General features: G+C 43.3%; 2 protein-coding genes across 2 annotated transcripts in view; one reads left to right on the top strand and one right to left on the bottom strand.

Moving 5' to 3' along the window:
* Nucleotides 1–9,308: 9,308 nt before the first annotated feature.
* LOC138960972 (52 kDa repressor of the inhibitor of the protein kinase-like) lies at nt 9,309–13,210 on the top strand. The gene has a single exon (XM_070332597.1). The coding sequence runs from the start codon at nt 10,611–10,613 to the stop codon at nt 12,777–12,779; it is 2,169 nt and encodes a 722-aa protein (XP_070188698.1). The 5' UTR covers nt 9,309–10,610; the 3' UTR covers nt 12,780–13,210.
* Nucleotides 13,211–14,029: 819 nt separating this feature from the next.
* The window catches only part of LOC138961248 (galactoside alpha-(1,2)-fucosyltransferase 2-like), a 5,010-nt gene continuing 3,581 nt past the window's right edge, over nt 14,030–15,458 (bottom strand). The window contains exons 2-3 of the mRNA XM_070332849.1: nt 14,992–15,458; nt 14,030–14,047 (exon numbers count right to left, since the gene is read on the bottom strand). The exon at nt 14,992–15,458 is cut by the window's right edge and continues 417 nt beyond it. Coding sequence (XP_070188950.1) covers nt 14,030–14,047; nt 14,992–15,458 — 485 coding nt within the window. The remainder of the gene's footprint in view (nt 14,048–14,991) is intronic.

Below are 15,458 nucleotides of genomic sequence, written 5' to 3'. Positions count from 1 at the left end.
TTGACAAGAAGAGCGGGGTAGTAGTTGCGCGGGGAAGGATAGCACGCTTTTCTGTACCTCTCTTCGTTTTAACTTTCTGAGCGTGTTTTTAATCCAAACATATCATATCTATATGTTTTTGGAATCAGGAACCAACAAGGAATAAGATGAAAGTGTTTTTAAATTGATTTGGAAAATTTAATTTTGATAATAATTTTTATATATTTAATTTTCAGAGCTTGTTTTTAATCCGAATATAACATATTTATATGTTTTTGGAATTAGCAAATGATGGAGAATAAGATGAACGTAAATTTGGATCGTTTTATAAAAGAAATATTTTTTTTACAATTTTCAGATTTTTAATGACCAAAGTCATTAATTAATTTTTAAGCCACCACGCTAAAAATGCCATACCGAAGTCCGGGCTTCGTCGAACAATACTTGACCAAAATTTCAACCAATTTGGTTGAAAAATGAGGGCGTGACAGTGCCGCCCCAACTTTCACGAAAAGCCGGATATGACGTCATCAAAGACATTTATCAAAACAATGAAAAACACGTATGGGAATATCATTCCCAGGAACTTTCATGTCAAATTTCATAAAGATCGGTCTAGTAGTTTGGTCTGAATCGCTCTACACGCACACACACACACACACACACACACACACACACACATACACACACACATACACCACGACCCTCGTCTCGATTCCCCCCTCGATGTTAAAACATTTAGTCATAACTTGACTAAATGTAAAAAGGAGGTTTCAGTACAAATGAAGATGTCTCAATCCCATACCTGATAACCGGCCTGAGGAAAACTTAAAGGACCAGACCACGCTGTTTTAAAGGTTATTAGAACCACTAACCGATGACTGAAGGTTAGAGAAATGCACCTAAAGATTCCAAAAATGTAAAGAAATTCACCGATTCGTAGCTTTATCATTGTGATTTAATTAAAAACGTTCCGCCAAATTCGTCTGCTAAACGAGACTTCGAAATGGCCGCCAGTTGACGAGAACCGGCTGTGACGTCATTTCGTGTAGAGCTTAGGCTCAAGTGGGCGTTTGCCTACATCGAGCATCAACAACACGCCGAAGGAATGCGCACGGCTGCTGATAGCTATGAAGTGTAGAAAAAAGGTTCAGGCATCAGTTGTCACCTTTTTCCGATGGGCTTACAACTTCTGCAGCAAGACTGATTAACTGGAAACGGCCAACACGATGTGCTGTGTTTCGCGACACTTTCTTCCAATGTGAACGCAGTTAAGCCGGCAAGAAAACCTGGCACACACAAAACAGCTGTTGCCTGACGCAGTTCCAGTTCCGACAATTGTTGACCACTCACAGGAGGTCAGAAACCGGATACCAATGTCATCAGAACGATCTGCTTTCACTAAACGCAGACGAAAGGAAGTGAGTACATGTATACTGAATGTGTTCTGTGAGGGATAGGGGTTCAGTGTCACTGGGCGTTTTTGTCAGACTGACAGTATTTGTAGTGGAATGGCATCTGTTCCTAATTTTAAGCACATGTGTTAAGATTACAGATTAAAACATATATCTGTTACTACATGTCCGTCCCCATGCACCCACCTTAAAGTTCCCTCTCTCTCTCCCTCTTTTACACTCACCTGGGTAATCGATGAGTCTCAGGTTTAATCAGTGTCCGTCCATATACACATAGACATTCACACAAACACACACACGTTGTTATAGTTGTTATCTTTTAATTCAGTGTTGTATTAAATGGATAAAGAAATCGTTAATACAGCAAGCTTGCATGAATAATTTGCTGTTGTCCTTTTTTTCAGATCAGGTTCTGTAATACAGTAATTATAATTAATACAAGTACAAATTCATGTTTGCAGTCATACTCATAGTGTGTGAGTGTGTGTGTGTGTGTGTGTGTGTGTGTGTGTGTGTGTGTGTGTGTGTGTGTGTGTGTGTGTGTGTGTGTGTGAAAAGCACTTTGATACTTAAAACATCTGTGTTATTTGATTTTATTACAAAACTGCAGTCAGAATATTAAGCAGACCTATTCCAACAATACATTTTGATCAGCAGTAAATGTAATGTCAAATTATGAACAACAATCATGTGAGCAGATATATCTAACAGAAACAAATAGTCTAGCAAAATAATACAACCAAGTACATGTTCGGACATCATCATCCACATCAAAACATTGATTGTAGGAAGAGCACAACTCTGTGTTATTACCACTGCTTCAGTCAAACTGCCAGTTCAACTTTATCTCTGTGGGTTTTTTTTTTCTCTCAGAGTAACATGGGAAAAAAACCTTTAAAAAACTTGCATGCTACAGAGCTGGATTGTTTCTAGTGATCATGCAGCATGATTTATCCGCATAGAAAACTACTGAAACACCTAAACAGAAATAACAATGTCTACAGAAAAAATCCACTGTTTGATTGCTGTCTGTAGTACTCCTCTTGCTAACAGTGGCATTAAAATAATTAAAACTAAGCTATGCTCTCTTGGGGGGGGAAAAAGTGCTCTAAGTACTTTTTGTGTCTACATAGGCAAAACAAAACTATGCAATGTTTCAGATTTCCTGACCCACCCTATGTTTTTCCTCCTTATCCTGGACTATTTTGGACTCTTACAAAAACTTGTGTACTTCAAAAATGACAAATCTTAATTTTGCAGGCTTACAAGGAAATTGACTCTTCTCTTACAACCAGAATACACCATGATTTCAAGCAAATAAAAAACTACATGCACCTGAGAAAAAAACACTTTAATTCAAGAAGTTAGACCTCCTAACCCCAGCTTTTCAATTCAATTCAATACGTTGTTGATGTTGATTATGGAGCTTAACGTCCTCCCAGGTAACTAGGGACCTATATTGGGACATGATTTTTTTATACAATGTTAAAAGTGTAGGGTGTAATGGGGGGGAGGGGGACTGGAGGGTGACGGGGTGTAGTCGCTAATAAATTTAAAGGTGCGTTTATTATCTAATATACCAGACATTTTGTTTTGGCTGGTGTACAGAATAACATCACATAAAATCGCACTCGCAAAACATACAAAACACATAAAATGTACACATCAGTACACACATAACCCAAACCACACATATCCATACCAGCACCATCACACACATATCCACATACATACTCTAGTTTGTACATTATAAAAATAAATACATTATGATTAATATCATTACTAGTCAACTTAAATTAAGGCTCAAAATAGGTCTTAAGATGGATGTTATTTAGTGTAATGAAGAGATTATAAAAACCAAAAAAAGCTATGAGAAAGAAAAGTATGAAAGAATTATGCCCATTCTCCAGTGAAAGTTCTGCTGATTGTGGTAACTTTTTTTTCTGTCTAAAACAGGCATCAGGTTAACTGAACGAGCTGTTTGAGGGGGTGGTGATCCTAACACTGGCCTATGGCAACACTGGCCTATGGCAGCTACAACAAAGCTCTGCATACACAGCAAGACTACAATGCAACAGTGCCCAGACTTTGACTGCTACAGCTAGACCAGTTGACAAAGCTCAAGTTGTCACCAAGCAGGACGCCCCAACTGGCGACCAACTAAGCTACTCACACAAAGTTAAGGATCACTTGCACACAAATGCATAACTTTCCAAATAAGTAAGCCAATGCGTTGGTATTTGGCAAACGTTTAATTCAATGCTTAAGTGATAACGATACAACATTTCCTTCAATTTCGAGCAATCGTTTGGTCTGTACATTTTATCAAAGTGTGTACGTATCGACATTTGATTTCACAAAGTCGTTGAAATCACAAGACATGGCATTCAGATGCTCCCAAAAGTTCAGTAGTGCGTGTAACCGCCCTGGCTGTTCTGGCACGAGCGACGCAGCGAGTCCTCATAGAGTTGACCAGGGTGGTGAAGATCCTCTGTGGAAGCGCCTGCCACTCAGCCCGCAGCATCTGGTAGAAGTGCTGGACATCCCTGGGAGGGGGTGGTTGCTCCTCACTTTGCGATCCAACTCATCCCTAAGGTTCTCAATCGGGTCGAGATCGGGACTGCATGCTGGCCACTCTATTCTGTTGACTCCAGACTGCTGCAGGAAGTCGTTGACCACCCTTGCCCTGTGGGGTCGAGCGTTGTCATCCTGGTAGACAGCCTGCGGTCCCATCTGCTGCAGTGTAGGCACAGCCAGCGGTCGAAGGATCTCATCCCGGTATCGGAGGCCAGTCAGGTTACCCTGTACATGAAACAAGGGTGTTCTGTGGTCAAGGCTGAAGGCCCCCCAGACCATTACAGAACCTCCACCAAAGGCCACCTTTTATTGGACAGTGGCGTCAATGTAGCGTTCCCCTTGGCGCCTCCAGACCCTCAGTCGGTCGTCGTTGTGGTTCAGGGTGAAGCGTGATTCATCACTGAACAGGACCTGGGACCATTGCTGACGTGTCCACATCACGTGACTTCTGCAGAAGGCGCGGCGTGCTGCCCTATGGGCTGGAGTTAAGCGTGGCCGTACAGCTGGGCGACGAGAACGGAGGTCAAACCCATGAAGGCGATTCCGTATGGTCTGCTGGCTGATGTTGGTGTTAGTAGCCACCCTCAGCTGCCTTCAATTAATGCTGGTAGAGGCTGTTCTTGTTTGCAAGGCTAGTCGTTCAATAAGACGATCTTCACGTGGAGTTGTCTTCTTTGGTCGCCCAGGTCTGCGTCTTTCCTGGACCCTCCCAGTGGCTGTGAAACGTTGAATCAGTCTGACAATGACCGAGATGGACACGTGAAGTCGCCTGGCCACTTCTCGCTTGGGGACACCATCTTGGAACCATGCAACAGCTCGTCCCCTCTCAAACTCGTTCAATTTTCGTCGTGGAGGCATTGTCAGATAATGCCTAATACTGGTGGTATGTCTTCTCAAAAAGCCAAGCAAGTGACAGCATCTCACACATAAACAGCAGTGCTTGCACGTGCATAATGGTTTTTCCATGTGGCTTGTGCAATGTGTTCGGGCTGAACGGTCCAAAACAAGGTCCTTTTTCGCAAGTTTCCGCTTTTTCTTTTGCTACCAAGCTCAGTAGTACAGAATCCCGTGCAATGTTCCCACTAACACAACATCGCCCACTTACAGCTGAATAAGAATTCATAACAATTTGGTTTGACTGAGAAATAAATAACAGTAGCGAACTGATTTTATTGAGCACCTGTTTTCTCATAGTGATCCTTAACTTTTTGTGAGTAGTGTATATAGACTGAGGCTGCCTATCTCCAAATCTGACAAAGCAAGAATTGTTACGCAAGCTCCACATTTCTGTTTGCAGTTTAAGCCGACCTTAAGTATGCAATGGTTATGCACATCCCCCCCCACACACACACCCCGCAGTTGAGAGTTGTAATGTACCTTTTATTTATCTTACATATGTATTTGAAGCCTGTGTAGCTCTGTGACAGAAAGAGGTCTCTGATGGCAGCGACCAGACAGGCAGGAAGAACTTTCCTGTTCTTTCGGAAAGTCAGTGAGTGTGCAACTTGTCAGTATGTTCTGAACACATCAAAACATTTCCTTTAATTTAAGCTACATAATATCATGTGGATGCACTGATTGGGTGTAAATAATAACAGCAATTGGTACAGTCAATTCACTAAATGTGCGGGGTGTTGCAGGTAGCTTTGTTTCCTCCTTGGGGATGAAGCTACCAGGGGAAGGGATTGTGTTGGAGGTGCGGGTAGAGGGGTAGCCCTCCCGGTGCCCCCCCTTGGACCTCCCTAGTCTAGGACCCTGGGTCTTCGCGAGGTGGCCATTGTGGCGTAATCCCTCCGGACTAGCATAACGTTTCCCTATCCCAAGACCGACCGTGCGTGGTCTATGACCACACCCTCTACGAGGTGACCCTATCAACTAGGCAGCGAAAGCCCCTAGGCGAAACACGGCGGATCTAGAGGAGAGAACCTCGATAAAAAATTTGAGCTGCCATGAAGACGGAGCATGTTGGCTGAGGACAGCGGGCAGACCTTCTGTGCCGACACCCATCTACAGGAGAAAACCAGGCATGCACGCATCAAACCCAACATGGCCATACAAACGGAAACTAAATGTGCAACAAAACCCTAATCATCAGACATTTTACAACAGCAAACTTCAACAGTCCTTTTACTTTCCTGAATGTCATTATTATTTATTAAAACATGCATCTAGAGCAACATACATATAAATCTTCTTTTATTAAAGTTCACCTGAAATTCAGGCTGCTTTCCCATGCAAAGTACAAATGCAAGTGTCCATAAACCAGGGTTTAATACATGTAGTATGTGAGTGAGTTCTGATGAAAAAGTGATTGTGTTGTAATATTGGTTATTACTGAGTGTTGATGTTACAATGATTACATTATAAAAACAACAACAACAGAACAATGTGAAGAGCAAACTTCTTCTGTGGGCATGCAAGTGAGTTAATCTTGTGTGTGTGTGAAACTATATTTGACTGAGTGTCACATTTAAATGACAACAGTTTTCTTGATAGCCTTTAAAAACAACAACAAATACATACATTTAAAAATCAAACAAATATAGGCACCTCAAAAAAAGTTGTATGTACACCTTCGTGGCTGGTGATGCATTCTTGCTCCCCTGCAAGTTTTCATTCTACAATGTACCTCAGGCTAGCTTCCTCTCTCTCTCAAATCTGCCCCTCCCACACAATACAACAGGTACAGTGGCCACTCTGACACCAGTCTCTGAAATAATCAAGAACAGTTAAAACTGCGATGAGCTGTTGTTCTTTTACTCGTGAATGCAATGCATGAACACTTAAACAATATCCCACTTATTCGCGAGTGCGTTGACAAGGCGAGAGTGAAAAAATAGCACAGACTCGAAAGCAGACGATAAGTTCAGCACAGAGAGCGGGCGTGTTTACCTTTGATCGCTGAGACAAACAGAGTCGCAATTTTCATCGTCACTGTCTTTTCACTACTGCTGGAAGTGGCCTCCGCTCCTCATCTTTCATGCTTGATTCGAGGAGAGAAACTGGTAGTTCGAACATGTACGGTTCAATTTCGTCTGCAGTCACGCTTGTTGCCATGTTGGTAAACGGCATCTTCACACTGTGTGACGTCACGGATAATTTATTCATAAGCCAGTCTCGCGAAGATCACGCGGCACAATGGCGGGTCGTTTTGGAGAAGAAATCCGTCGCTTCGGTCACAAAATTCGTCGGATTACGGCCTTACAAGATTCCGAAGTAAACCAAACATTGTTGAAGACGGTAAGAAAGTGGTTTTCTAACTAACTGCAAACATCGGGAAGTGTTCGGTCGCGCAGGAACACGATTCGAAGCGTTTTTGACGCTAAAACAGCATGGTCTGGACCTTTAAAACACATTAGGCTTATATTATTAACAGATCATCTGGTGGTGACCTGTCTCTGTAACGCTCTGCTGTCTTTAAAGACAACCGGAAATGATAGATATGCTTACACATGAGCCGCCTTGTGGTGAGATATGTGCGCGTTATAAATTCTCGTATTATTATTATTATTATTATTATTTAAGTTATTGAGACATCCCAGTGCATTAAGGGATTTATAGAGCAAATCGAGAAAATTCATTATTGAACGAAGCGCATAGCGCTAAGTTCAATAATTATTTTCGAGATTTGCTCTATTAATCCCTTAGTGCACTGGTATTGTTTCAATAACGATATTGTCAGTACCGCCATAGAAAAAAGAAGATTCCAAACGCACATTTTGCTACGCGCATTTGAATAGGCATAACTGTGTGGTCAGGTCGTGTACAGTAAGATCTACTTTTGTGTGGAGTGTCTCAAGTGTGTCGTGCTTTCGTCACACGCATTTTAATTTCTGTTGGTAAATTCCAATGTAGCGTTAAAGCTGAACAGTGATGATCTTTCAGAGAGACCTCATTTGAACTCGGAGAAAAGACTGTGCTCTTCGTTGTTTGCGATTCGAAACCTCCAGTCGAGCTTCGACGGATTGACTGTGCGGAGTGACTCCCCTTGAATTGACTACCCCCCGAAGGACTCGACGGTTAGCACATTTTCAAAATAAATGTGGCATATTTCCCGTGTTGTATCTTCACTCATCGGGGAGTCTGATACTAAATATGAACGGTAAGAATGCTCTGAACCCTACACGTATTATATCCTCATCGTTTTTTCGTTCACATTTGCCCAACATGTTAATTTGCTGAGCGGGTTTATGTCGTCTGCTAGGCTAGGGCAATCGAACCACTGCAGTCTGCACTAAGTCTGCACGCATGAGGCAGGCTGGTAATAAGTCTTATATGGTAAGAACGTTCTGAACCCTACACGTTTTCGATTACGATTGTTGTTGCCTGAAAGCGACGTTCCAGTTCACGACAGCAGCGGAACTACGACCCTAGACACAACCGTCGAACGCAGAAGAAGAAGAAGAAGTTGCCTTGAAATAATAATTCGGAAACCATTCATTTACTGAACTGATACAGTCGTTGTTCAGTGTAGTCTGCTACGTATGACAGAGTCGATCGAGTCAGTCTTCCAAATGCTGGTCCAGGGGCGGACCTAGGGGGGGGTTCCTGGGTGCCCGGAACCCCCCCCCTCTCCCCATCGGTTTTTTTTTTTTTTTTTTTTTTTTAGTAAAAAAATAAAGCGCTTGTACTTTCCTTCCTTCCAAATGCAACATGCTTGAAACTGACGAGAAACTCAAAGGCTAACCCCCCTCCGAATATGTCAGGCCACCTTTTTTCGTTGAAACATTTTGCTGTAGATCTAACACTGAGCTGGGAAATGCATACGCGACTTGTGGTAGTTTAGTGTTTAAAGATAAACAGTTAACAGGAAACGCTTTGGATGACGTCCCTTGATTTTCTTCGGCACATGTGTGATTTTTATGTGCAAATAGCAACAAGTATTCTTTGTTCAACATGCCGAAAAGGAAGACGCTCAAGGACTCCGATGCCACAGGAATCCAAAAGCTAGAGTATTTTTTCTCCAGTGCATCAGCGGCAGAAGGTGCAGGCGATGCTCCGTGTAAATCCAAGAAACTGAAAGAACAACCAAGTTCTTCAAAATCCCAAGATGTCCAAGGTAAGGCCTAAAGATACTGAGAGCTTAGTTAATTACCTCCCTCATCAGTTCATCATGTGGTCTCTCTCTAAATTAAATCCTTTTTTTTTCGACCTCTCTCTCTCTTTCTCTCTCTCTCACTGACTCTCTGTGTGTGTGTGTGCATGTCTCTCTCTCTCTCTCTCTCTCTCTCTCTCTCTCTCTCTCTCTCTCTCTCTCTCTCTCTCTCTCTCTCTCTCTCTCTCTTTACGGCAGGTGGGGAGGGGGGGGGGGGGGGGGGGGGGGGGGGGGTCTGTGATTGACGCTTTTTTTTTAAAAGAAGGATTGCCGGAATCCTGTAGAAGCGATTCTTTTGAAACTTGGCAGCCATGAAGTAGCGGGGGTGATGCACGTTGTCTTCGATTTTATTTAAAACAAAAACTGTTGTCACAAAAGTCGTTTGAATATTGGGGGCACAAATCTCCAATTATGTGTTCACTGAGGAACAGGAAATTCCTGACTTCCTTGTTAGATAAGAAGTTGAACTGTACTCAATGTTGTGACTGTGATTGGTAAGGTTTCATTTGGTGGGTATGTGTGTATTCTGGGAAACAAATTGATTGATTCAGTTGACGATGAAGGGGGGGGGGGGGGGCAGAAGACATGTGATGCATTATTTGTTAGTCTCTTGTGCATCTTATTATCACTTCCTCATTGTACATGAGCAGATAGAATGCTACTAACAGCTAAAAGTGTCTCAATGGTGTGACAAGCTGTGCTCAATGTTGTGACAAGCTGTACTCAATGTTGTGACAAGCTGTACTCAGTGTTGTTTTTTAATTATGTGTTGAGAGAGAGAGGGTGATAGAGAGACCAAGTATGTGTTCACTGAGCAACACAAATGTACACTGAGAAACCTACCAAGTACCATTTCTGTGACAAGGTTGTTTTTGTGTGACAAGCTGGCTCAATAGGCAAGACCATTCCAGGGGCCCGCTCTGACTATGCCTAATCTAAATCACTTCAAGATGGTTGGATGATGGTAAAACGCTTAAAGTTGAAAAGATAAAAGACTTGTTAAGAGAGGGAACTTTGGCCAAGTGGGTGCGGGTCTCTGGTTAAAAGTTTTTAATGGGGGCCAGTAAAAGGAAAATGCTTTATTTGTACAAAAGTAGTAACAATGTTTCGCGCGATTTTGGAAGATAGTCACTTCTAGAAGATTTCTGCGCAATTTTCAGATCCCAATATTGACCTCCACTTCCGGAATATTCACCACATCTCGGGAAACTTCTAGAATTTGACCGCGCGATTTCAGTAGATGGACCATATTGGAATCAGTGGGATTTTTTTTAAAATGAGAATTTGTTTATTTTGATGAGTAAAAAAAAGACGATTTTTTAAAATGTGTTGGCCCTAAAAACATGTAGGGTCGGGGGAAATAACTAGGGTCGGTCGGGAAACCCTAAACACACCTATTTTGGGGGGGCCTTAACATAATAAAGGTTCTTATTTTTTCTGCAATATTGTTAACAGATCCTGGGCCTCCCTCAAGGCACAGCCTTCATGGAAAATCACCTGACCTGGGCCACTTCGTAGAGAAAGCTCCTGCCAGCGAAGACGAAATGCTGTTGCTCCTGACAAAACACTGGACTCCACCAAAGGACTTCACGTTTCCTGTCACAGAAATGTACAACAAGAAGAGGAAGTTTCAGAGGCATTGGCTAGATACATACTCCTGGCTTGTATACTCGCCAGCTGTTGATGGTGCTCTGTGCAAGCACTGCATGATGTTTGCGACTGGCGGCGATAAGGGGAAGTTTGTGCGCACGCCATTCAGAAACTGGAATAAAGCAGTGGATGAAATCAAGGAGCACAGTAGCTTGGCGTATCATCAAGACGCCATGGCAAAGTCCGAAAAATTTGTGTACAACATGAGAAACCCAGAGGCCACCATCAAGTGCAAATTGAATGAGGAAGCGGCCAAGCAGATTTCCACTAACAGACAGATTCTTGCAAGTGTTTTCAAATGTGTGATATTTTGTGGAAAACAAAATCTCGCCCTTCGGGGCCATCGAGATGATGGCATACTTGAAGAAAAAAATCGAAGTATGTTCAACGCATTACTCAACTTCAGAATTGACGCAGGTGATGAAGTTTTGAAAGAACATCTTGCAAGCTGTGATGAACGAGCATCATACATTTCCAAAACAACTCAAAACAGGATGATTGAGATTGTTGGTGAACAGATTAGAGAGAACATCTTGAAAGAAGTGAAGTCTGCCCGTTACTTTGCAGTTCTGGCAGACGAGGTTACGGACACGTCCAACTGGGAGCAGATGTCCCTTGTACTGCGATTTGTTGATTCACAACAAGACATTCGAGAAGAGTTTCTTGCTTTCGTGCCATGTGAGGAAGTGAGCGGAGAAGGGCTGACAAACAAGATTGTGGAGAAGCTTGAAGAGTGGGGCCTGGATGTTGCTGACATTCGTGGCCAAGCTTATGATGGAGCAGCAAACATGGCCGGAAAATTCAAGGGAGTAAAGTCAAGAATTTTGGAACTGAACGACAAAGCCTTGTTCTTCCATTGCGCCTCACATTGTCTTAGTCTTTGTGTTGTCAAGGCCTGCCAAGTGCCATACGTCAAGAACATGATGGGGACAATGAAGCAGTTGGCGTTATTCTTTTCCAATTCTCCCAAGAGACAGCGAAAACTGGAACAAGTCATTGGAGATGCCATGCCCGACTCGAGGAAAGAAAAGCTGGTGGACCTTTGCCGTACAAGATGGGTTGAAAAAATCCAGGCGTTTGAAACCTTTGCTCTTTTGTTTAAGCCAGTCATTGACTGCCTGGGACAGATCACGGAGGACAAAGCAACTTGGGACAGCAAAGCTGTGATTGAAGCTTCTGGTCTGTTGTCCAGCATGAGCTGTGGCAGCTTCCTCACTGCGTTCATTGTGACACAAGAGTGTCTTCAGTATTTGAAACCTCTGACAGTGAAGCTCCAGAAAGTAGCTCAGGATGTCAGTTCAGCATACAAAGAGGTCGCTGATATAACTCAGTGCATCAAGGACCTGAGGGACAATGTAGACAAGGCTTTCCATGTCTGGTTTCAAAAGGCAAGAACCATGGCAGAAACGCTTGGAGTCACCATCGAAAAGCCCCGTGTGGCAGGAAGGCAGACCCTTCGAGATAACCAGCCTGCTGACACACCGGAGGTGTACTACAGAATTACCGTGGCCGTTCCGTTTCTGGACCACTTGTGCACTGAGCTGCAGTCCCGTTTCCAGAACTCTCAGTTGGCAGGTGATGGTCTGCAACTGGTGCCATCTTGCATTGCACAACTTCCCAAAGGATTCACTTCACTCCCTGATGGAATCAAAGGTTTGGCATCTCTTTGGGAGGCGGATCTACCTGCCATTGGAGGCATTCAAGCTGAGATCCACAGATGGGCTGTAAAATGGTGCACAGCAGCTGAGTCATGTCCCGTGCCAACTACACTTGTCGAAGCTTTGAAGCACTGCGATTCAGAGTATTTCCCCAACATCCACAAGATGCTGCAGCTCCTCTGCACTCTTCCGATCACCACAGCTGAATGTGAGAGGACAAATAGCAGCCTTCGCATATTGAAGAACTTCATGCGATCAACAATGGTGGAAGATAGGCTGAATGGCCTTGCGCTGATGTGCATTCATTGGGGAATGACGATTGACATCGAGGCGGCTGTTGACACTTTTGCGCAGAAGTTTAAGACTCACATGACCTTCTTGCCCAAGCATCTTTTGAAGATGTAAGATGAATGTTCCTTGAGCAAATTGCATCAAGGTAAGCCATGAACCCATTTTCCTTACCGTTTGTGTACAAAATCAGCCATAGCTCAGATTAATATCAAAATTCATTCTTGCTGATAACAAGCATGAAGTAAAATGTGTGAATTATTTTTGAAATGATTAGTTATACTGAAATAGTAGTTCATATAAAATAGCACATTGCCTTCTCAAAGTCAAAGGTGCACATATTTGTACACGCATATTTACTGAATAGATACCTTGTTATCTTCCAGGAGAGGCCTCCGATTGACCTAAAAAAATAAAATTCCTTCAGCATCTGGGGGGCTTTGCCCCCCAGACCACCCACCAGGGCTTTGCCCCTGGACCCCACCGGGGCCTGAGCGGCCCCTGGACCCCTGCTCCAATTTGGAACCCCCCCCTTATCCACAACTAGGTCCGCCCCTGTGGTCTATTTATTTATTAAGGAGATTTCTGGCTGGTACGTTATCGGAATAACACTTGTGTTTTCTGTTAGCCGCTGGGAATTGTACACTAACTCATCATTTGGTAATGTGGATGATAAGCTACATGCCACTAACACGGCATATGAGAAGAATCTATGCAAGTCGGCGAAAATGAGATGAAACAAGCGGCTTCTATTTTTAGATCAGTGGCACTGTGGCACAGGCACATGCAATTTGTCAGAAAAAAACCCACTTCTGCTTTAATTGAGAAGCAGGGAATTTATGGTCATTTGGTATTGTGGAGAATAGAAGCTACATGTCATTAATTAATTCTGAGGATGAGAGCACAGTCTCGCTAACAGCAAAGGGCGGAAGAATACGCTCTGTGGAAATGTTTTAGCGCATCGCCATTAGCCAATCAACTGGTTCACATCAGTCATGTGACACCAGTACTTACTGACAATTATTATTATTAGGAAACCCTATTTTTTGTCATCGTTATGTTCGTGTGTCATGTATTTTCTTCGTGTTTGGTTGCAAAATTATAACGTTGGTTTAGGAGGGCAGGGGGTGGGGGGGGGGGGGGAGGTAGGAGGGGGGGGAGGGGGTAGCAACATATCCAAGCGGCGTGTCTACTGTACAAAAAATCAGCAAAAAACATTGCTCTCCCATAGACTCTGAAACCGAATTTTCCACCAATTAAAATGGTCAAGCTGGTCTTGTGATGAAAGAAAGACACAACATTGCGAAATATATTATTACCATATTCATTTTTTCTTTGGTAATTAAACGAAAAGTGGCTGGACGATGCTAGTAGTTGCCCGTTGCCTGTGAACAGAGAAACCATCTGATTGTGTTCATGAATTGTGGCTTTTGAATGTATTCGTTTTAGGCAAATATAGCTGCGTTTTTACATTTAGTCAAGTTTTGACTAATCGTTTTAACATAGAGGGGGAATCGAGACGAGGGTCGTGGTGTGTGTGTGTGTGTGTGTGTGTGTGTGTGGGTGTCTGGGTGTCTGGGTGTGTGTGTAGAGCGATTCAGACTAAACTACTGGACCGATCTTTATGAACTTTGACATGAGAGTTCCTGGGAATGATATTCCCGGACATGTTTTTACATTTAGTCACACGTAGTTTACCGCAACGTGTTTGTTCAACCAAGGGCAAAAACAAAACAAAAAAACCTGTACGTGGCATTTGCATGATACACATGTATGAGAGAAACAGCATTCTTGAAGAAAAGAATGTTGTTGACTGCAGTTGTTGTTGTTGTTGTTGTTGTTGTTGTTGTTGTTGTTGTTGTTGTTGTTGTTGTTGTTGTTGTTGTTGTTGATGGTTATGGTTTTTTTTAATAGTGATTGTTTTTGTTGTTGCAAATTAAGACAGCGCTTCGTCTTCTTTGTTTTTTGTGTGTGGACATGCAGTCTTTGTGGTCATCTAGATCTCACCTCATGAATAATATTACACAGTGGTAGTCACACATATATATCCAATCACGCGGTAAGCATAAATATAGTACCTAACCTCCGAATAAAAAAGAGCCCCGTGTAGTGAAAGCCTTCATCTCGACATTAATGCCTGCAAGAGAATGTTCAGGTGATCGCCACGAGGAAGTCATAAAGGTATCCAACCCGGGTAGATGTAGTCCCTACCATCCGGATTAAATGCACCCCCAAGCCGAGTCCCGTTGACAATGAAATCCTTCATGTAGACAGTCGTGCCAGCGTTAAAAAACCCAATCCACCAAGAAAAAGTTCCGAAGGTGATTACAGTGTGGTCTAAAGAAGACAGAACATGCATGTCCACGGCCGGGGAATGTGCTGTCAGGTAATGCACGTGGTGACCGCTAAGAATGTTCTCCTTGCACCACTCCGGACTGTCACTGCCAACCACGAAGACACAGTCAGGGTAGCGGCTGCGGAAGAACGCCATGGATCTGTTGAGGTAGTCTGATGACACCTGGGGGTAGCCCAGTTTTCTGTTGCGCTCGCTGGCCATGTCTCCGCAACGCACGTGCACGCCTATCAGAGGGGAGGTGCTGTGATTCTGTCTCAGTTCCTGGACCACCTTTGAAGACTCGCTCCGAATCTCATCAGTGAAGGTCAAAGCTTGGCGGATCACTGCTTCGTGGTCTTGGAAGTATCTGTAAGATTGTAGGTATAGTCCTATGGTGAAATCCCGGCTCGAGTTCAAGCGGGTTAGCTTTTCTTCAAACTTGCAGCAAGATACTTCAGAGG

This window comes from Littorina saxatilis, linkage group LG3, assembly GCF_037325665.1.
Source record: "Littorina saxatilis isolate snail1 linkage group LG3, US_GU_Lsax_2.0, whole genome shotgun sequence".
Classification (NCBI taxonomy): Eukaryota; Metazoa; Mollusca; class Gastropoda; order Littorinimorpha; family Littorinidae; genus Littorina; species Littorina saxatilis.
Note: the sequence above shows the minus strand (reverse complement) of the source record. Positions and strands in the feature narration are given on the sequence as shown.